At 44.2% G+C, this 23,328-nt stretch overlaps 1 protein-coding gene across 3 annotated transcripts; it reads left to right on the top strand.

Annotated features, from left to right (window-relative positions):
- The first annotated feature begins 183 nt into the window (after positions 1–183).
- Positions 184–19,875, top strand: LOC106566686 (mRNA-decapping enzyme 1A). 3 transcript variants are annotated; one of them, XM_014134966.3, is made up of 10 exons: positions 184–524; positions 12,172–12,212; positions 12,488–12,615; positions 16,681–16,747; positions 16,934–17,063; positions 17,366–17,482; positions 17,635–18,186; positions 18,264–18,323; positions 18,426–18,662; positions 18,956–19,875. In XM_014134966.3, exons 3-10 carry the CDS (start codon positions 12,519–12,521, stop codon positions 19,034–19,036), a joined length of 1,341 nt encoding a protein of 446 aa, XP_013990441.3. In that variant the 5' UTR covers positions 184–524; positions 12,172–12,212; positions 12,488–12,518; the 3' UTR covers positions 19,037–19,875. The 3 variants fall into 3 exon arrangements, with proteins under 3 accessions (XP_013990441.3, XP_013990439.3, XP_013990440.3); XM_014134964.3 differs by lacking the exon at positions 184–524 and adding an exon at positions 7,296–7,461; XM_014134965.3 differs by lacking the exons at positions 184–524; positions 12,172–12,212 and adding an exon at positions 7,311–7,461.
- Positions 19,876–23,328: the final 3,453 nt, after the last annotated feature.

Below are 23,328 nucleotides of genomic sequence, written 5' to 3'. Positions count from 1 at the left end.
GGGGCGACAAATCTGTCACATCTATTCCATTCTCAAATAACGTTAATATAGTAACGCACGCTCGTGGGGAGGACATCCGCTTTATGCACATACACAGTAGCCCTATATGACTAGAAACTAGCTCGTAGGTGAGACGTGCACTTTACTCATGCATTGTTGGCTGTTTTCTCTAACGGTGCCGGACGTCAGCATGAGGTCGTTAGGCAACATACATTGCGTAAACACTATCCCCATGAGGGACACACTCTTTTCACGCCACTTCGATACTAAGTCATTTTCGCTAACCCCTAAACCCTTTCCTAACCTTAACCTCCTAACCTGCTACGAAAAAAGTCACTTCGGTATCGAAGTGGCGTGAAAAGATTGTTTCCCTTCCCCATGACTTACCCCGGTGTCTTCGAACCCCGACGGTGAACGCCATATCATCTCCCTCTTCTTTGAGGCCACTCGACGCCGTTTAGTGTCCACATTCTACAACGAATCAACAGGAAATGTGTGTGTATTGAAAGTACGGCAGAAAGAAAGTAAGTAGTAAGTAAATTGCCTTGCACGAGCCTTGGTTTGTGTGAGCCGGAATTGCTCATAGGAGCAAGAGCCTGTCTCCCGTTTCAATGTATGTAGCGTGAGGCGTTGTACAGGTACACCACCTGGACAGGACGCTAGCCTTTCGCAGGGCTTGTTAGAATGTGTTGGAAGGTTACCGGTTATTGGATTAGCCTACATCTACCTGCAGCCGGATAACTGTTTCACAGCAGCTATAATCCCTCAATTATAATCCCTATGTTCCTCACTGAAGCAACTAATGTTGTTGGCCTAACTGGCATTATAGGCTACTTCAGCAAACGAAAGAAAGTTTCAATATCAATTTGATATGCTGGCCTAGCCTAGTGTTGGCCTAGCCTATGACCTATGGTTTTGGACGCCCATGTCACTCATCACTAATAACGGTATACCTATTTACAGATCAGGTAGGCCTATCTATTTTACTGAGAGTAGCCTAGGCCTTTGCCCAACCTCGCATTGAGGTGTTTAGTTTTTTTTTTTTAAATGTCTTCCCCTATACTGAGAGAGGTGTTAGATTTCACATGGTTGAGCTGTAGCTCCAAATTCCAAAAGTGTCGCCACACGGATTATGGGTGTCGTTGAAATATATTGCAGCAATGCCACCGTGTGGTGATTAGTAAATAATACAGTCTTCATAGGACTTGGCCCTGAGGGAAAAATTAAATGTATACTTTTAATTTTAAGAACTAATCCTTATTTACAATGACAGCCTACCGGGAACAGTGGCGGTGACAGATGGGGAATTCGATCCCCAACGCTCTAACCACTAGGCTACCTGCTGCCCCTGTCCGAAATTAATACTTCCACCCTAACACTTTTCCTAGGTCTGAAAGAAATTTATGAATTTGGTTGGTGTAGTCATTATTTTCATCTGACAGCAGGATAGGTGGTGTTTTTTAATCATTGTTTATGAAAAATTATTGCAGTATGATGCCTCAACACTGTCAATGTTGCTTTGTTTTGTTATTTTTGTTATTTATTTTATTATTTTGAATTATGTTTATTTAATTTGATCCCTTAGGTCCTCGGGTGGTGTGGGATTGGGGAGGGGGGTGTAACTTAATTTTGTATGTATGTATGCATGTTTTCTGACGATTATTATTTCTAATTAAAACCAGTGGTGTTAAAAGTACCTAATTTTTATATGTGAGTAAAAATAAAGATACCTTACTGGAAAATGACTCAAGTAAAATTGAAAGTCACCCAGTAAAATACTACTACTAGTCTAAAAGTATTTGGTTTTAAATATACTTAAGTATCAAAAGTAAATGTAATTGCTAAAAGTGCAAATAGTCTGGGTAGGCATTTGATTAGATGTTCAGGAGTCTTATGGCTTGGGGGTAGAAGCTGTTTAGAAGCCTCTTGGACCTAGACTTGGCGCTCAGGTACCGCTTGCCGTGCGGTAGCAGAGAGAACAGTCTATGACTAGGGTGGCTGGAGTCTGACAATTTTTAGGGCCTTCCTGACACCGCCTGGTATAGAGGTCCTGGATGGCAGGAAGCTTGGCCCCAGTGAGGCACTGGGCCATACGCACTACCCTCTGTAGTGCCTTGTTGTCGGAGGCTGAGCAGTTTCCATACCAGGCAGTGATGTAACCCGTCAGGATGCTCTCGATGGTGCAGCTGTAGAACCTTTTGAGGATCTGAGGACCCATGCCAAATCTTTTCAGTCTCCTGAGGGGCAATAGGTTTTATCATGCCCTCTTCACGACTGTCTTGGTGTGTTTGGACCATTCTAGTTTGTTGGTGATGTGGATGCCAAGGAACTTGAAGCTCTCAACCTGCTCCACTACAACCCTGTCGATAAGAATGGGGGCGTGCTCGGTCCTCCTTTTCCTGTAGCCCACAATCATCTCCTTTGTCTTGATCACGTTGACGGAGAGGTTGTTGTCCTTGCATCACATGGTCAGTTATCTGACCTCCTCCCTGTAGGATGTCTCATCGTTGTCGGTGATCAGGCCTACCACTGTTGTGTCATCTGCAAACTTAATGATGGTGCAGTCATGAGTGAACAGGGAGTACAGGAGGGGACTGAGCACGCACCCCTGAGGGGCCCCCGTATTGAGGATCAGTGTGGCGGATGTGTTGTTACCTACCCTTACCACCTGGGGGCGGCCCGTCAGGAAGTCCAGGATCCAGTTGTAGAGGGAGGTGTTTAGTCCCAGGGTCCTTAGCTTAGTGATGAGCATTGAGGGAACTATGGTGTTGAACGCTGAGCTGTAGTCAATAACTATCATTCACATGTAGGTGTTCCTTTTGTCCAGGTGTGAAAGGGGAGTGTGGAGTGCAATAGAGATTGCATCATCTTTGGATCTATTGGGGCGGTATGCAAATTGGAGTGGGTCTAGGGTTTCTGGAATAATGGTGTTGATGTGAGCCATGACCAGCCTTTCAAAGATACAGACGTGAGCTACATGGCTACAGACGTGAGTGCCATGGGTCGGTAGTTATTTAGGCAGGTTACCTTAGTGTTCTTGGGCACAGAGACTATGGTGGTCTGCTTGAAACATGATGGTATTACAGACTCAGACTGGGAGATGTTGAAAATGTCAGTGAAGACACTTGCCAGTTGGTCAGCGCATGCTCAGAGTACACATCCTGGCCTTGTGAAAGTTATTCACATCGGCTGCGGAGAGCGTGATCACACAGTCGTCCGGAACAGCTGATGCTCTCATGCATGTTTCAGTGTTACTTGCCTCAAAGCGAGCATAGAAGTAATTTAGCTCGTCTGGTAGGCTCGTGTCACTGGGCAGCTCTTGGCTGTGCTTCTCTTTGTAGTCTGTAATAGTTTGCAAGCCCTGCCACGTCCGACAAGCATCGGAGCAGGTGTAGTACGATTTGATCTTAGTCCTGTATTGATGCTTTGCCTGTTTGATGGTTCGGCATAGCAGGATTTCTTATAAGATTCCGGAATAGAGTCCCGCTCCTTGAAATCGGCAGCTCTACCCTTTAGCTCAGTTGCCTGTAATCCATGCCTTCTAGTTGGGGTATGTACGTACAGTCACTGTGGGGATAACGTCATCAATGCACTTATTGATGAAGCCAGTGACTGATGTGGTGTACTCCTCAATGCCATCGGAAGAATCCTGGAACATATTCCAGTATGTGCTAGCAAAACAGTCCTGTATCTTAGCATCTGCTTCATCTGACCACGTTATTGACCAAGTCACTGGTGCTTCCTGCTTTCATTTTTGCTTGTTACCGGGAATGAGGAGGATAGAATTATGATTAGATTTGTCAAATGGAGGGCGAGGGGCAACTTTGTACGCGTCTCGGTGTGTGGAGTTAAGGTGGTCTAATTTTTTCCCTCTGGTTGCACATTTATTAACATGCTGGTAGAGATGAGGTAAAACAGATTTAAGTTTCCCTGCATTAAAGTCCCCGGCCACTAGGAGCGCCACCTCTGGATGAGAGTTTCCCTGTTTGCTTATGGCGGTATACAGCTCATTGAGTGCGGTCTTATCGGTCTGTGGTGGTATGTAGAAAGCTACAAAAAATACAGATGAAAACTCTTTAGGTAGATAGTGTGGTCTACAGCTTATCATGAGATACTCTACCTCAGGCGAGCAAAACCTTGAGACTTCCTTAACTTCTTTGGGCTAGGGGGCAGTATTTTCACATCCGGATAACGTACCCGATTTAATCTGGTTACGACTCCTGCCCATTAACTAGAATATGCATATAATTATTGGCTTTGGATAGAAAACACCCTAAAGTTTCTAAAACTGTTTGAATGGTGTATGTGAGTATAACAGAACTCCTATGGCAGGCAAAAATCTGAGAAGGTTTCATGCAGGAAGTGGCCTGTCTGACAAGGTGTTGTTGTTCTTGCTTCTGTGTATTGAAGAGTCAGGATCTTAGCTGTAACGTGACATTTCCTAGGGCTCCAATAGGCTCTCAGAGTCCGGGAAAAACCTGAACGATGACGTGGCAGCCTCAGGCTGAAACACATTATCGCCTTTTCCAAGTGGCCCATCAGAGGACAATGGAATTAGGCGCGTGCCCGATTCGACCCCGTGCAGTATTTTCCTTCGGCTGTTTAGCTAATTGCAGATTCCCGGTCGGAATATTATCGCTTTTTTAAGAGAATAATGGCATAAAAATTGATTTTAAACAGCGGTTGACATGCTTCGAAGTACGGTAATGGAATATTTAGAATTTTTTTGTCACGAAATGCGCCATGCATGCGACCGTTATTTACCATTTCGGATAGTGTCTGGGACGCACGAACAAAACGCCGCTATTCGGATATAACGATGGATTATTTTGGACCAAACCAACATTTGTTATTGAAGTAGCAATCCTGGGAGTGCATTCTGACGAAGAACAGGAAAGGTAAGACCATTTTTGTTATAGTAAATGGGATTTTGGTGAAGGCTAAACTTGCCGGGTGTCTAAATAGCTAGCCCTGTGATGCCGGGCTATCTACTCAGAATATTGCAAAATGTGCTTCATCCGAAAAGCTATTTTAAAATCGGACATATCGAGTGCATAGAGGAGTAATGTATCTATAATTCTTAAAATAATTGTTATGCTTTTTGTGCATGTTTATCGTGAGTAATTTAGTGAATTGTTAGTGAATTCCCCGGAAGTTTGTGGGGGGTATGCTTTTTCTGAACGTCACATGCTAATGTAAAAAGCTGGTTTTTGATATAAATATGAACTTGATTGAACAAAAAATGCATGTTTTGTATAACATAATGTCCTAGGTGTGTCATCTGATAAAATCATCAAAGTTTAGTGCTGCATTTAGCAGTCTTCTGGGTTTTTCTGACATTATATGCTAGCTTGAAAAATGGGTGTCTGATTATTTCTGGCTGTGTACTCTGCTGACATAATCTAATGTTTTGCTTTCGCTGTAAAGCCTTTTTGAAATCGGACAGTGTGGTTAGATAAAGGAGAGTCTTGTCTTTAAATAGCTGTAAAATAGTCATATGTTTGAGAAATTGAAGTAATAGCATTTCAAAGGTTTTGAAAATCGCGCCACAGGATTCAACTGGCTGTTACGTAGGTGGGACGAATTCGTCCCGCCGGTCCCATAGAGGTTAAATATCATGCACCAGCCGTTGTTTACAAATATACATAGACCCTCACCCCTTAACTTACCAGAGGCTGCTGTTCTATCCTGCCGATACAGTGTATAACCCGCCAGCTGTATGTTATTCATGTCGTCGTTCAGCCACGACTCGGTGAAACGTATGATATTACAATTTTTTATGTCCTGTTGGTAGGACATACGTGCTTTTAGTTCTTCCAATTTATTATCCAGAGATTGTACGTTGGCTAATAGGACCAATGGCAAAGGCAGATTAGCCACAAGTCGTCGGATCCTGACAAGGTACCCCGATCTCCTTCCGCGATACCTCTTCCGTCTCTTTCTCTTGCAAATGGGTGTCTGGAGTAAATTGCTCTCGTTCGACTCATTAAAGAAAAAATATTAATCCAATTTAAAGTGAGTAATTGCTGTTCTGATGTCCAGAAGCTTTTTTCAGTCACACGAGACGGTAGCAGCAACTTTATGTACAAAATAAATTACAAACAATGCAAAAAAACAAACAAATAGCACGGTTGGTTAAGAGCCAATAAGACGGCAGCCATCCTCTCCGACCCCCAGTAGTGATGACCAGCGATGTTCTCTTGATAAGTGTGTGAATTAGACAGTTTTCCTGTCCTCCTTTGCATTCAAAATGTAATGAGTACTTTTGGGTGTCATGGAAAATGTATGGAGTAAAAACGACAATTTCCTTTAGGAATGTAGTGAAGTAAAAGATGTCAAAAATATAAACAGTAAAGCAAAGATACCCCAAAAAACTACTTTAGTAGTACTTTCAAGTATTTTTTTAGTACATTACACCACTGATTAAAACACATTTGATCACAAAAAAATTGAAATTGTGCTTATAGATCTAGGCTCAGCCTGAATGTCTCCCAGATGGGGCTTTATATTATTCATTACGTCGTTTGTCATGAATAATAGCGCCATCAGGCGGATATTTGGCCTGGGTCTAGGCTATGACAATCAAAGGCTTTTATGGGTTTGACTTTTTTTATCGTCAACTAATGGCAACTTTGATGGAGGTGGGGGCCACAAAAAAATGGAATTCAGGTGTACCCACATGCATACCCACCCCCCACCTTGCAAGCAAAACATTTTAGCAGCGTCCCTCATAACAGCAAAGAGAAAACATTTCAGTTATAAAGTTCATTTCCTGCAATTCTACACATTTTGCCATGGGCGGAGACAATATATTTTGCAATTGCATAACTCATTTCCAAAAATTCAACAAATTTTGCCATAGGGTGGAGGCAAATGTTGGCAGTTTTTAATATGATAATTAATGATCAATGGGCCCCACCCTGGTTGGTAATTCGACCATGCTTACTACAAGTTTAGATAGCTGGCTGCTAGACTCATTTTGCAAACCCCCAAAAATTGAGCTGACATGGGCTGATGCACAACCAAATTTCGAAATTGCACCATGTGTATCCTATTATTCCAACGCAACAGTAAGTTGAGACCCCGACTGAAGGGGGGCCACGGGCCGCCAGTTTCCCATCCCTGGCCTACATGGATAGACAGGACATAGCAAACTCTCAAATTCATTGTAACCTACACGTGAGCAAGCAATAATTATTCACTCCAAATAATTGCGAAACAAAAAGTGAGGCGGAACTATAAGGCATTCGGACCATGTCTTCCGACGTGCACCACCCGCGGACAGTGGAAATTGAGTGTTCATAGAAATTGGTCCGTGCGGTAAGCATTGTATTCAAGATGGAGACCGCCAGTAAAATGAGCCTAGCAGCTCTACAACAACAAGATCCGTATATCAACAAACTTCTCGATGTTACCGGACAGGTAGCACTGTACACCTTTAATTCCAAAGCAAATGAATGGGTAAGCTCGCCAAAGGAGTCGCTGGTTTCTTCTGTTTACTGAAGGTAGTTAGCAGCTACGTAACGTTAACTAGACAGCTAACTTTACCCTAGTTACCATATCTGATTTAGTTTCTCATTAGCAATCTAGTACAGTAGCATACTAGTTAGCGAGCTATATCAAGCGTGTCCCTGTGGGATTGTGTAGCAAAGATAGTTGCGAGTCCTAAAATAAAAATAAAAAATAGTATGCGAGTCTTTGGTTGTAACGTTAGTTGGATTACTAGCTAACACTTAGCAACATAACGTTCGTTACGTCGTTAGCATGCCACTTCAGCTAGTCATGTACTAGCAACACTGACCAAAAATATAAACGTAAAGTGTTGGTTTCATGAGCTGAAATAAAAGATGTTCCATAAGCACAAAAAGCTTATTTCTCTCAAATGTTGTGCACAAATTTGTTTGCATCCCTGTTAGTGAGCATTTCTCCTTTGCCAAGATAATCCATCCACCTGACAGGGGTGAGATATCAACGAGCTGATTAAACAGCATGATCATTACACATGTAGAGCTCCTACCAGAATATAACTGACGTCATGATTTGACCTCATACTTTTCCGAGTTACCAGTTGTCTTGAAAGCACCATGTGATCATTGATCTCCTGAAGAAGCTATCCCTTTTCCTTTCTTTCTGTGCCCCCAAATGTTTGGATATACTGGTAAAGTTGCCAGATTGTTAGCTAGCCAGCCAATGAGGTAATGTGACTGAACAAAGTGTTAACAACGAGTAGTTTTAGAACCGCCCAGACATAGGGCGGCGCACAACTGGCCCAGCGTCGTCCGGGTTTGGCCGGGGTAGGCCGTCATTGTAAATAAGAATGTATTTTTAACGGATTTGCCTAGCTAAATAAAGGTTAAATACATTTGAAAAAAATGTTTTATGAATGTAAAATGCAGTCGCGGTGAACCGTTATAGGAAGAAAAAAAGTGCGCCGGTAATATGGTTCATCTGTGTAAAAACGGCTAGCTGGAGCTCGTCTGAGCGGTCGGCTGTGAATGCCCTCACCAGCTAGTACTAAGATCTGCTCGCTATAGTGTTACAAACTTTGGTGGCAACGATTTAAAAGGAGCTATTTTTATTGATCAATCTCAACTCGTAATTAAAGCGCGCCTCCCATTCGGCTGCATAGGGTTGCACCCTTAGCCTGCCTACCGTTAACTATCAGCACGTCACCCACCACTTTACCACTTTGCAATGTGAGCTTGAGGCAGTAGAATTGTTTGAAACCTGAACGTTTTACTTTACTTCAAATAATGAGGCATGTCTTACCTTGCTTCAAAGGAACCTTGTGAAAATCCATCCATAGAAACTTGGAGGCAATTCATTTATAAAGACTTCCTCATGCAATTAATCAGCATTTCTCTCCTTTTCTATTGGTTTTCATATCAACTTACTCTCGTTGTCCGGAATCCAAAGGCATAATTCTAGTCATATTAGCAACCCAACATAGTTGTTGCTATTAGATTCCCCCTCTTTCTGAGTTTAACGGAGTGTTCATCTCTGTCACATATGGAACTGATCGTATTAGGTGTGCTGTTTAGAAGTGTTTTCCACGAATTGCATTTTGGTCAATTGAAAAATGATGTTTTATTAGCTGCTTCATTACAGGAGTTGCATGATCAATAATAGATCAATTACAGCCTTTTGGCTGTAAGATGATTGGCCTGCTATTGTTGCATGTTTCCATTAAGGACTTAATGAAAAATGTCTGGTCCATGTATGCATGCTTAGTATCAGAGAGGAAGAGGCGAAGCGGGAGGTTTCACTCTCACCAAAATCTGTCCAAAATAAGCCCAATGTGTTTCTATGGGCTGATTTTAGGCCTAAGCTTTTCGCCTGCCTTCCCGCCCTGGGACGACTCCCATTGTTAGGGCGGAAACATAAGCATCTCGTCATTATATAGTATTTTCTGTTGGTCACGTCATTTTACTGTTTGGATTTTTTTTTTACTGTTTGTTGACCGGTTAATGAGGGTCAGTTAGTGGGCAACAAAATTGGCAGAAATTTGCATTGCTAATACCAACTAAGGCAGATGGCTGCAATCCGAACTGGGCAGGAGACTGTAGACTTGCAAACGGGGCAGCTAACCCAGGATAGACTGGACCTTCCAGAAAGGCAGGGAACTCTAGACATACCGCGGGGGCCGGATACACTGAACCTACTTGAGGGGCAGGACACTCAAAGCCTGAACACTTTACACCTGCCAGGTAGGCAGGAAACTGAGACTCTGACCTCACCGGGAAGGGGACTCTGACCTTACCGGGAAGGGGATGGGACTCTGACCCTGAACTAGCATGGTGCTGGCAGGCAGGGCTGGAGAAGCCCCAACGTCCTGGCTACACTTGACATCTGCGGTATCTGCAGGCTGTTGCTCCATCCTAGGAGTGGTCGAAGAATCCACTGCTGCCTTCGTGGTAGAAGGTTCCAGGGCAGCAGACAGTCGGGGATCCCCACTGGGAGGACCGGACGACCCCACCACCAGAACGGGCCCTATGGCAGCGGCTGACTGTGGCTCCACAATTGGAGTGGGGGTCTCCTTAACAATGGCTAGTCAAAGGACTGGCTGAGGGGGGTGCAGACCTTGGTGTGCTGGTCTGTGCTCTCTGGAGTTGTCTTCATCTGATGGGGAGCTGGCCGCTCTGGAGAGCAGAAGCGGACCTAGCGCTCCTGTGCCTATTGCCGGGAGGGCCTAGAGTACACCCTCCTGATCTCTTCCCTCTCATAGAGCAGCTCCTCGTAGTCCCTCTGCAGCTCCCAACTGGAGAGGGTGTGGTCACTCCATGGCCACTGAGGAAGCCTGGAGCAGGGCTTGAAATATCTTGGATGAGAGAGGGGTGTAAGGCCTCGCAGCTCATCCTCGGGTGCGTGGCAGTTTTGTGTGGAGTTGTGGGCTGAGATGGGGTACCTTAACATCTCAGCTATAGCAGGCCAGAATCCGGGAGATACGAAGGACCATGTAAAAATGTCTATCCAGAACTCGTCTGAGTGGTCAGCTTTGAATTCCCTCACCCGCTAGTACCTAATGCTGATTCACTACGATCTGCCCACTATAGTGTTGTCCTATCAGAACTTCATGTTGAGGCCCATTACTATACACTTTGTCACCACCTTGTCAGCTCAGGGATTCGATCTAGCAACCTTTTGGTTACTGGCCCAACGCTCTAACCACTAGGCTACCTGTCGCCAATCATTAAGATTCAGTTAGAGTACACTAATAAATATACATGCAATACAACAATAAGCAGATAAGAAAACTGTCATAATATAAACATATCAATGAATACAATATTATAGCATCTACATGAAGAATATACAGCCAGAGAGGGAGAACTCTAACTTCTTACTTGGGGTACATTTAAATAAACAGTAGAGCTAACATTAGCCGAGCACTAGCAAACAATACTAACTTCTCACTTGCAAACGTATCTACACAGTTACGCTGCACAATAAGGTAACCATAACTCACTACTATTGCACCCCCTATTAGCACAATAACTTGCGCAGCACTCAATTGCCAATGGACGAACAGCACTTCAGTAGAAAGGCAGCATGGGAAGTCTGTCAGTATCAAACCGTTCTTCTTTCTAAAGACGGCAAAACACGCTTTAACATAAGGTGTGCAGGGTTGGAGCGTGTCCAAGTGCTCTGGTTGGTTGGAATGAGTGATTGATAGGTCTGAAAGCCAGTCCAATTGAAAGGAACAGAGTTTTTTTACAACCTGGTTGGGCTACAATCAAGCCGTTTTCGCTGTAGTAATGGTGCAACCATGACACTATCAAATCTGCACTCGCTTTTTTCTCTAGGGCACTCTGAAACAACGGTACAGCAAAGCCTTATCAACATTACAACAATTATTATAAAGTAGGTTGTTATCCTAGCTGCACAGTGCCCCCAAAATAAAACTCCTGGGTGCATAGCAACATCTTTTAGAGTCCTGGGTACCCCTAGTACTAACGCTGTAAACTAGCCAGCTAGACATCAGGGTTCAGCAGGACACAACGGTGTGCAACATTTGATTCCACGGAAACTGTGCTGTTCTGAACAACCAGTTTGTGTGGTCTCAAATACAAACGGTCACAACCCAAGAGCAGGGGCGCGTTGTTCTGTCCAGGCGTTGCTGACGCCTGCCGGATCTTACAACGCCTGGATAGGTATTTAACGCATCAGCTAACCACATATGTTATAGCAATCTGTCAGTCAATGACATGGCACGCATCCATTGGTTTATGCATGTAACGGCTGAGCAGGTGGACACGACCAATGATGGTGCCCAAAAGCCTGTTTTAGCATGGGCAGTGCCAATGAGGACTTTCACCTTTTTGAAGTAATCAACTGGGTGGGACTTCTTATTGGTTAAGGAAGGATCACATAATTCCATCCAGGTCATCTGGAGGGATCAGCCAATGAAATATACTCCTGAGCAAACATTCCATAATTGATTGTGGCAGTAAATCGGCAACCTTGGCTTTATACCTGTTCAAACAAAACCTTCCTGGTGGCAGTTTGCACCCTTTCAGCTTGTACCAACTCATAGAACGTTTAATGAACTGAAAGCACCCAGACCAAATGTCAACTAACTTTTGCATGTTGTGATTCTTCTTCTTTTGCCTGATGATCGATTCGTCTTCTGCAAGATAAAGTTGTAATTTTTCTGCATTATTTCCATTTCAGGAAAAGACCGAAATTGAAGGCACCTTATTTGTTTATGCCAGGTAATTTATTTTTATGGTGACCTTTTTTGAAGGGGACACATGTTGCAACGATACTTAGCTAGCTAACTAGAGCCTAACCCCCTTCTTAACCTGTGGTTGTTGTCTCACCATCTGTCCTCATGTCTAAGCATCCCTAATTGAGCTCTTCCTCACCTCCACCCGCTCTGTTGCTCTTTTCAACATCACCACTCTTTGCTTTTATTTCTTTCTTTTTTGTGACAAACACATTTAGCCTAATAGTCTTTCTCCATTGCTCTCCAATAACCTGTCCACAGGTGTGCATCCCCTCATCATGGCTTCACCATCATGAATCGCCTGAACACAGAGAATCTGGTGGAGCCCATCAACAAAGACCTTGAGTTTCAGCTCCAAGACCCCTTCCTGCTGTACAGGAATGCTAACTGTGAGTAGGCTATTCCATAATAATCCACTAGTCAGTCTGAGATTTCCACCCCATTGGCTGCTTTACAATAACTTAAAGATGGAGCAATTTCTTTTCTTGTTACTGTCCATACCATATAGCCTGCACTATGATGCGCAGGTTGACTCATAATCTGCAGTCCACGTGGTCATATCATGTGGCTGGAGGGAGGGAGGGCGGGAGGGAGGGAGGGCGGGCGGGCGGGTGGGTGGGTGGCAGGCGGGTTGACTAAAGAGAAACAATGCCTTAAATCCATAAATGTATAATTATTGTGCAATTTATATAGGCTACATTGTGTTTATTTATTGTCATTTTTTTTAGGCTGTCTGGTATTACTGTATAAACCTAAACTTTACGGTTTAACTGTACATGGCCCAAATAGCCTACAAAGCCAATCGCCAAATAATGCTTTTGGGAAGGGCAGAAAAAATGTGTGCAAAAAGGATATTGTCGAACTGTAATTCATTAAGACAAAAGTTGTGAAAGGAGAGTTGAAAATAAAGACAAGGGAGGGCCAGAAAAGTAATGTTTGGGAAAGATTTGGTGAAGTGCTAAAAGAGGATGATAGCCGTGTCAGCTATGTTATGTGTGATGATTGTGAGGCTCTATACAAATTTGACAGTGACAAGACGGGACTTCAAATAGACCTATGGCATGTCAAGGGAACTGTAGCCTACTGTTTAGATGAGTTAAAGGGAAACTGAAGTCTGGACATTGACTAACCAGAATAACCTACTGTTTTTTTGGCAAAGTCTTCTGTTAATACCAGTCCCGTGCGAATCGACATCCCTGTGTTTTGAGAGAAATGTCTGAGTTTGACAGGTGTTGCTTGCAGTTTGAGCAATAAAACAATAACTGATTCGATAAATTGAACGAAGTCCTGCGCATAGCTTACAGTGCATTCGGAAAGTATTCAGACCCCTTGACTTTTTCCACATTTTGTTACAATACAGACTTATTCTAAAATTGATAAAATAGGTTTTTTCCCCGTCATCAATCTACACACAATACCCCATAATGTCAAAGCTAAACCAGGATTTTAGAATTTTGGCACACCTGTATTTGGGGACTTTCTCCCATTCTTCTCTGCAGATTCTCTCAAGCTCTGTCAGGTTGGTTGGGTAGCATTAATGCACAGCTATTTTCAGATCTCTCCAGAGATGTTCGATCGGATTCAAGTCTGGGCTCTGGCTGGGCCACTCAAGGACATTCCAGAGACTTGTCTCGAAGCCATTCCTGCGTTGTCTTGGCTGTGTGCTTAGGGTCATTGTCCTGTTGGCAGGTGAACCTTCACCCCAGTCTGAGGTCCTGAGCGCTCTGGTGCAGGTTTTCATCAAGGATCTCTCTGTACTTTTCTCTGTTCATATTTTCCTCGATCCTGACTAGTCTCCCAGTCCCTGCCACTGAAAAACATCCCCACAGCATGTTGCTGCCACCACCATGCTTTTTCCGTGGGGATGGTTCCAGGTTTCCTCCAGACGTGACGCTTGACATTCAGGCCAAAGAGTTCAATCTTGGTTTCATCAGACCAGAGAATCTTGTTTCTCATGGTCTGAGAGTCTTTAGGTGCCTTTTGGCAAACTCCAAGCGGGCTGGCGTGCCTTTTACTGAGGAGTGGCTTACGTCTGGCCACTCTACCATAAAGGCCTGATTGGTGGAGTGCTGCGGAGATGGTTGTCCTTCTGGAAGGTTCTCCCATCTCCACTGAAGAACTCTGGAGTTCTGTCAGAGTGACCATCGGGTTCTTGGTCACCTCCCTGACCAAGGCCCTTCTCCCCCGAATGCTCAGTTTGGCCGGGCGGCCAGCTCTAGGAAGAGTCTTGGTGTTTCCAAACTTCTTCCATTTTTAAGAATGATGGATGCCACTGTGTTCTTGGGGGCCTTCAATGCTGCATAAATGTGTTGGTACCCTTCCCCAGATCTGTGCCTCGACACAATCCTGTCTAAGAATAAAACTAAAATCCTGCACATTTTTTCCCAGGAATTTTTATTTTATTTTTACTGTGTGAATTGTTCAAAGTAGTCATTGTATGGTTTGTTAAACTTATAAATCTATGTTTTTTGTTTGGCATACATTTTAAAGTGAGACATCAGAGATTCTGTTTTTGTGGAACTGCCCATAACTATATTTCCATTAAAAGAGCTGCGGGTATACATCTTATGTATTACTAGGCTAAATTTAGCATTGAATGTGCTATTTATGTAACTTTCCCCCAGATAAATAAGGAAGGTTGTCAATGTTTTCTAAACATATTTTTGGAATTAAGTTGCAAAGCACTGCTTGCACACAAGCATTAAAGATCTGTCAGTCCTCCCGTGTGGCACATGGGCCGCAGGCACACTAACGCGGTTCTACCCAGCACAGGAGCTCTGCATCGCAGTGCTAGAGGCATCAATACAGATCCGGGTTCGAGACCCATGAGGCGGCACAGTGTCATCCGGTTTAGGGGAGGATTTGCCCGGCCGGGATGTCCTTGTCCCATCACGCTCTATCGACTCCTGTGGCGGGCCGGGCGCATGCACGCTGACACGGTCGCCAGTTGTACAGTGTTCCCTCCGACACATTCGTGCGGCTGCCATTCGGGTTAAGTGAGCAGTGTGTCAAGAAGTAGTGCAGCTTGGCAGGGTCGTGTTTCGGAGGACGCATGGCTCTAAACCTTCACCTCTCCTGAGTCCGTACGAGAGTTGCAGCGATGGGACAAGACTGTAACTACCAATTGGCTATCATGAAATTGGGGATAAAAGAGGGTTAAAAGAACCCTCCCCACAAAAAATAAATAAAAATCTGTCAAACTGTGTGGAATTCAAAAGAGAACTTGAAAGCTTCCATACCCTTTGACCATTGGGTTACGTATTTTACTGCAATCCCTTCATACTATCTACCATTTCATTGTTCTGTTTAGTCCTATGGAAAAGAACACTACCCTGTCTGTGCAGCAGACACATACATCAAATGCATGCAGACATACAGGAAAATAACGTACATTTACACATGCCCCCTATAACATAATTCCACCACTTCATCCCCTTCCAGGCTGACCCCTGCAAAGATATACATGCATACACATTTACCAGGCAGACATTGACACACACTAAACACACTACCCCTCCAGTCAGACTTGCCTCTGAATGCACTCAGCAGACAACGTCCCAGGGTTCTCTGGAAGATGGCCTTTCCCTTGTGCCGGAGGTCACGCTGAGGCTGATGGGTCTCCTCCGCCCATGTCCTCACGCTAACTCGGTTATACCCAGCACAGGAGCTCAGTCTGAGGGAAAGTATGTCTCTCAGGCCCAAGGGCCTCTATTGCCCGGAGCTACCTGGAAACCACCTCATGGATGGGATGGATACAGCACGTCTGCTCTCAGTGGTAGTTCTGTAGGCGTCTGACCCAGTCATCCAGAGGAGCAGCGTTATCTGGAACCCTGTGACTCCTCCTCAGTCGTCTAGTGCCTGCAGGCCCCTGGGGAGGGAATCCAAGAATATCTTGGAAAGTGGGGTTCTTGGCTGTCTTTGAGACTCGTGAAGGGATGGTGACTTATTCTGTTTACCATGATTCCGAGGTTTGTGTCCTGCCTTCCCTTAGTGGAGGGTTGTATCAGTGCTTCAACAGGTTAGAGATTGTGAATGTGGTCTGTTTAGAGAGACATACCTGTTTATACGTCCCAGGGATCCCCAGGTAGAGCACGAAACACTACTGTTGCTAGGTTACCAGCCTCTGAGGGAAACTCTCCTGTCATACACTGTTTCCTCAGAAAGTCCTGTCTGGCTCAGTTGGTAGAGCATTAAGTCACCAGGGTGGTGGGTTCAATTCCCACAGTGGACCAGTTTGAAAAAAGTATGAAAATGTATGCATTCACTACTGTAAGTCGCTCTGGATGAGAGTGTCTCCTAAAGGACAACATAATAAATAAAAAATAGTTGCTGAACTCTTTCTTCAACTAAAATATCCCTCTTCCTAAGGGATGTGGCTGCAGTGATCCCTTCTACCTCCCATTATCTCTTCTAGTCAGTCATATTTCCCTCTCGTCTTGGTGTCCCTCCTACAGTGGGCATATACAGCATCTGGTTTTACGATAAGAAGGACTGCCAGCGCATCGCTCAGCTCATGGTGAAGTGAGTATGTCCCGGTGAAACACACAACCACTAACCCAGATATGAAAACCATTATCACCCACACCACTGGGGGAGCCATTTAGCACTTTACCAACGTGAGATTGTATTGTTTATTTGTGTTTTCCCACTGATTTGCTAGTGTGTATCTTCATTATGCGTTTCTTTTGGTGTGTGTCTGTCCTCCAGGATTGTGAAGCAGGAAGCCTTGCAGGCCCACCGGGGCTCCCCAGAGAGGGCTGACGTCCCTGGGAGGACCAATGGCTGCTCCATTGACATCCTGGAGCTCCTCAGCAAGGCCAAGGATGAGTTCCACAGGGTGAGAGACGGGAGCAGTCTTCACAATCAAGTCATCGCCCAGGACTCTGGCCACACACGGACACGTGACCACAGTCCAGAAAAAAACAACAAAAAAAGTGTTTCTCTTACTCGGTTAACATCTCACTGTCTGTCTTAGTTACTCTCTATTAATGTCACCCTCTTTCCTTAGATCTTAGTCCTGCTGCACAGTGTTTTTACTTTGTTTTAATTGCTGAGATTGCACACACCCCTCCCAATTTCCATTCGTCTGAACAGACTAGTAGGAATGTCAAAATAAAAATATGTCTGTGTGTTAACTAGACTCAGGCGGGGGAAACGGAGATGTCCGTTACTGCTGAACAGAGGGTGAACACCGAGACGCTGAAATCAGCCGGTGACACTACAGAGCACGCTCACAGCGCCTCACAGCCAGAACAGGTACGTACCACTCTAGTTGAAATGACTCCACTGTCTGATAACACACTGCCTGTAACAAGTGTTCTCTCACATGACTGAAATGACTGTTACTTGTCATTGAATGTTTACTGTATAAGTATGTTTCATATTGACTGTGGTAACTGTATTTGCAGAGCTCCCACTCTGGCCAGAGGCAGATCACTGTGGAGGAACTGTTTGGCAGTTCTCTACCGAAGGAGGCCAGCCTGCTGCCAGCCATGCCCACCCAGAGTTCCGCAGACCCTGCTGCCACGGTCCCCGTCAGCTTCCTCCAGGCCCAGAGCTACACTCCACCCATCCCTTTCCAGCCCTTACTGACCCCCCGCCTCACAGCAGACCCAGGGGGCAACAACCGGCACCTCACCCCTGGTCTGATCTCCCTGATGGAGGCCAGAGGGGGCCCTGGCCCAGGCTACACCCTCTACCCCGTGTTCCCTGGTGGACCTTCAGGGGACCCCCAACCCCAACACTCTGTGTCCCCACTGTTGGTGACGCCATCTGGGGTTGAGGCTTGCGGTCCTCCCACTGGCCATCTGTCGGCCTACCTGAAACCCAGCCCCTCTGATCTCCACAAACCCGCCCTCACACCTAGCGTCTTGCCCAGCCCGCTTGCCACACCCCAGAGCTTCAGAGAGCCAATCACCAAGCCCGCTGCCCTCGGCAGTATGCCCACAGGCCGTGTGCAGGTAACCAGCTGTTTGTTTTTTGTAATGCGTACTTAGTGTAATCTGTCATGTCTGAAGGACTCCCTTCTCTTTCTCAGCCGCAGAGTAAAGAAATGGATGTGTTCACTCAATCTCAGAAACTGTCAAAAACCCAAACAGTAAGTATGATTTTGTTATCACGATATAGATGGCTTTGATAGTTGAAATGAAATCTTACTATGTCATCTTCCTGCCCTCTCTCTTTCTCTCGACCATCCAAGGCTCTCCCTATGAAGGCGGGTCTTGTGGTACCGGGAGCGGGCACTTCACTTACGGGGGCAAAGCACTCCATTCTGCTCTCACCAAGTGCCTTTCAGCATTCTGTTGCCAAGACAACGGAACTGCAGCGGAAAGCTTCCCCTCCCTCCCCTCCGCCCACAGCCACAGGGGGGGTGGAGCTCCCCCAACCCTCCTACAACAGGATCCAGTTACAAGACACACTCATCCACCTCATCAAGGTAGAGAGAGAGAGCCTTTTCACCCCAGACCCTAGCCTTGGGTTTGAAGTCTTCGTCAAGTTCACGGTTTTATACTGCAGACTTCAACTTGCGGTTGTTGACATTTATAAAATGCTCATGAACTGGTTATGAAGTCCTTCTGTATGTGCCCTTCAAATGAAATGTTACCCAAACGTATTACTTAAAAGAGATCTGCAATGAACTGAAGAAGTTGTGTGAAGTCTGGAAACTTGTTTGCTACTGTTATGCAAAATTACTGGAAGATAATTCTTCTCTCTCCTGTGTTTGTGCAGAATGACCCAGCGTTTCTCAGTGCCATCCACGAGGCCTACCTCCACAGTCTCTCCAAGGACCTGAGCCACGTCAAGCTATAGTCTCAGTCCAAACCTGAGGCTGGGCCTGGACACGCCTGGACAGGGGCACCAGTCAGCCTTACCTACAGGTGCTGGACCACTGGGGGGGGTACTGCTGGCCATGTGCAGAGACACAAACACTCCTAACTGGCTCTGTACCTCTGGAGCAGCTATGGGACTGCAGGAGGAGGACAGGACTCGAATGTAGGGGGCTCACGTGGTTCTCCTACATGTGTGGAGGAGAAGGTGAATGGGGAGATGTTACACGTCACAGTAGTGTCAAATCAAGTACGCACTTTAGTAAGAAATATTGTTGATGAGAAATAAACCCCTGGGGAAGGAGGATGATGATAAGGGTAAACCATAAACCCTCATATGTCTTGGGAAAGAGCCTCCGGCCCTCTATGGCGGGTCAGTGCTTAGTGACTTGCTGTGCAAGCCAAACTTCATTCAACTCCAGGTCCACTTCCTTGTTCTTCCTCAGTACAGCTGGGATTCTACACACATGCTCTCTATCGTACCCCCTCTTTCTCAATCTCTCATGTTCCTTCTTTCTGTCATTCCCTCACCCCATTCATTACCAGCAGGCTCTGTCACTATGCCTGCTAAGGGATGTGTGCAATAGATTGCAATGCCTTTTGGGAGATTATAGTTTTTTTTATATAACCAGGCTTAAGTGTGTTTTTTCCCAAGGGTTTAGACAGAGAATTGTTGTATTCATTTAGGCCCTATTATGTGGGGTGAGGTAGTTAAAGCTACTGCAAGACTGTACCTGAGCTAACTGCATTCATCAAAAGGATCATCTTGTTTACTAAGGTTGATGTCCGCGCCCCCGTGGAAATCCAATTGGCATGAATTTATTTTTTAAAACATAAAAATCAGTCAGTTTAAGCTAGAGATCCACTGCATCAGCCTATATCGCACTTCCGCATCTGGTGAAAGGTGACAGAGCTAGAGCGGTGTTTGTCAGATCATGAGACATCCTGAAAATCAGTCTTCTCACAAAATGGTCTGCAGTGTCCGAACAGTGACCCCTCTATGGAAAGATGGAGACTCTCGCCAACACCATAGAGTTCTCCGTTTTGCCCTACACCCACCACACATGTCAAGAGACTTGTCTGAAGTCGGTACAGACGATCTGCCAACTTGTCTGTAGTGTCCCAACAGTTTGGGCTACACACTAATATGACCCCTCTATGGAAAGGTGAGACTCGCGAACATATACGGTACCAGTCAAAAGTTTGGACACACCTTTTCATTCAATAGTTTTTCTTTATTTTTACTATTTTCTACATTGTAGGATAATAGTGAAGACATCAACTATGAAATAACACATGGAATCATGTGGTAACCAAAAGTGTTAAGTGTTCAAAGTATGCACCCTTTGCCTTGATGACAGCTTTGCACATTCTTGGCATTCTCTCAACCAGCTTCTCTTGGTCATATTAATGTGAATGGAAGTATATATGGAGATTGTTTAACCAAATATATGGGGTTAAATAAGATATTTCTTATATCTCTCAGATATAGGAGAGGCACTTCAAAATAATCTTCCTTTTGATATTTTTGGGGGCCTATCTGTTGTTCTGTGTCCTGAATGTGTTATTCATTGTGTTTGTATGGGCTAATAGCAGTAAGACCCCAAAACATGTTCATCAAATATATATATATATATATATTTTTTTTTTTTTTTTTTTGATACTTCAAGGGGTCTTAAAATTCTAAATCAAATAGCTAAATTATCCTTGGTATGACCTTCTTAAAACAATTCCATATAGCTCAGTAGATCCCCCTCCCCCAGCTTAGGGACCTGTATATTAGACACAGTATATTCTCTCACGTTCTCTGTTCTCCACTCTGCAACCAACAGCTGAAAGGGACTAGTATGTCATGACAGGTTGAGTCAATGTGTATATCTTTGATCTTGCAAGTCAGTCAGTTTTGAATGTTTTTGCTAACGTCACCCTCCCTCTTACACATATCTGACCATGTGCCACACTGCCAATCTACACTGAGTGTACATAACATTAAGGACAGCTTCCTAATATTGAGTTGCCACCCCCTTTTGCCCTCAGAACAGCCTCAATTAGTCGGGGCATGGAAAACGTTCCACAGGGATGCTGGCCCATGTTGACTCCAGTACTTCCTACAGTTGTGTCAAGTTGGCTGGATGCCCTTTGGGTGGTGGACCATTCTGGATACAGATGGGAAATTGTTGTGTGTGAAAAACCCAGCAGCGTTGCAGTTCTTGACACAAACTGGTGTGACTGGTACCTACTACCATACCCGGTTCAAAGGCACTGAAATCTTTTGTCTTGCCCATTGAGGGAAAGTGTATGGAGTAAAAAGTACATTATTTTCTTTAGGAATGTAGTAAAGTAGAAATTGTCAAAAATATATATGGTAAGGTACAGATACCAAAAAAAACTGTACTTTAAATTATTTTTACTTAAGTACTTTGCCACTGATGGAAGAGCAGGTGTCAATAATTTGTACACTCAGTGTATGTTCACATGATTTGATCACGCACAGTATGTATTTCAGTTTGGCTGCACTCAATCACACATTTAATTTCGATTGACAGACTTAAAGAATGGTGGTGTTCAGCTATAAACAACGGAGGAAATTGAGAACCTCATCTAAACAAATAACTGATCAACACATTGTTGTCAAAGGAATTTTAGTTTTTGACCTCGTCTCTTGATTTCTTTCAGCCAGAAAGTACATGTAAGTTTCTTCGTAGTGTAAGAAGAGAACCTCTTACTTCATGCACATTGTTTTCACATAAAACCCCAGTCAGTAAAACCCCAGTCAATAAAAAGCAGTTCATGAGTAGTTTGTGACTCAATTTGGTTCCTCAATAATATGTTTTCTTCTTCTATAGCACCGTTTTATTGGCTCAATGATACATGTTGTTTGTTAGGTGTGGTTTCAGACAGGATATCAAAGTTTACTCCCCTGTGTTCATATTATTTAGTCACAGGCTCAATACTGGAGGAGAGAATAGATGAGGCCCTGAGATAAAAAAAAAGAATGTCTTTAAGATTATTTTACACTGTGTTAAAGTATGCCTCTTATTTGTCAGTGTCAGTTTAATGAGTTAACTTGTCTAATGAACCAGGTCATTTTTTTTGTTTTTTTCTGTCACTCTGCTTTTGTTTATTATAAATATGTTGTGATATTAAAGATTAAGTGAAGTTTTCTCTCAAACGATTTAAATTTCTTGCTGAAATTAGTTACTTTTCTTAATTTATTTAATGTTTTGGCTATTGCAGTCATTACACCCAGCAATGTCAAACTGAAAGGCAAACGCTATTACACCAGGGGTGCATCTCAATATTCCAAGGTGGTTTCTTCTCCTCGTTTCCTCTCCATTCGCTTTAATGTAACCAGTTTTTCATGTCAGTGAGAATGAAGGAAAGGAAACGAGAAGAAACCACCTTGGACTATTGAGATGCACCCCTGGTGTCATAGCATTTGGAGAGGTGGAGACAAGGAGAGGTGGCCATTTTGGATGATTGAGATGCAGCTCAAGGCATATCTTGAATAAGCCACTAGAGGGCAGCAAGGTTACTTTTTTTCTACTGCAATGTCTGTCCCAGTGCCAGATGCCAGTGTTCTTTACCGCACTACACACAGTACGCCCCATTCTTCCAGCCTTTGTTTTATACTGTATAGTAGTGGCCACATTTTCAATCAGCACATGGTGCCACTTTTGTTCACAGGTTTTTCCCCATTTCGCATAGCAAAAAGACTGAAGAGAGTGAGCATGGACATCCGGGGTGCCAGTTGGCAGATTTTGGTTATGGCTGGTGCAGTTGTGCAGTGTAGAGTATTTGAATGAGTCAGGTCAATGCTTTGGGAGCATAGATTATAATTATTTTAGATTAGTACAGTGTAATTTGTGAACCCTCCCCTATCCATCCTTAACAGCCTCAGCACTGCAGTTTTTTAATTATTTAACTACAATCCCATGATAGAATAGACCTAATGGACTTTATATACCACACAGCCCTGGAAAAAAAAAAACTTCTCCCCAGATGGCATCAAACATGTCATAAAAATAGAATGGCAAAATGTGTAGAATAGCAGGAAATTAGCATTAAAAGTGCACATTTTTATCTCTCCCTCATTGCTAAATGTGTAGAATAGCACGAGGTTAGCTATAAAATTGCACAATTTTCTCTCTGCCGCATGGCAATATGTATACAATTACAGGAAATGAGCTTTAAATCTGGAACATTTTCTCTCAGCCTCATGGCAAAATGTTTAGAATAGCATGAGATTATAAAATGTTTCTCTTTGCCCCTGGT

This window comes from Salmo salar, chromosome 13, assembly GCF_965601325.2.
Source record: "Salmo salar chromosome 13, fSalSal1, whole genome shotgun sequence".
NCBI lineage: Eukaryota > Metazoa > Chordata > Actinopteri > Salmoniformes > Salmonidae > Salmo > Salmo salar.
The sequence above is the reverse complement of the archived record's forward strand: the minus strand, read 5'-3'. Positions and strand labels throughout refer to the sequence as shown.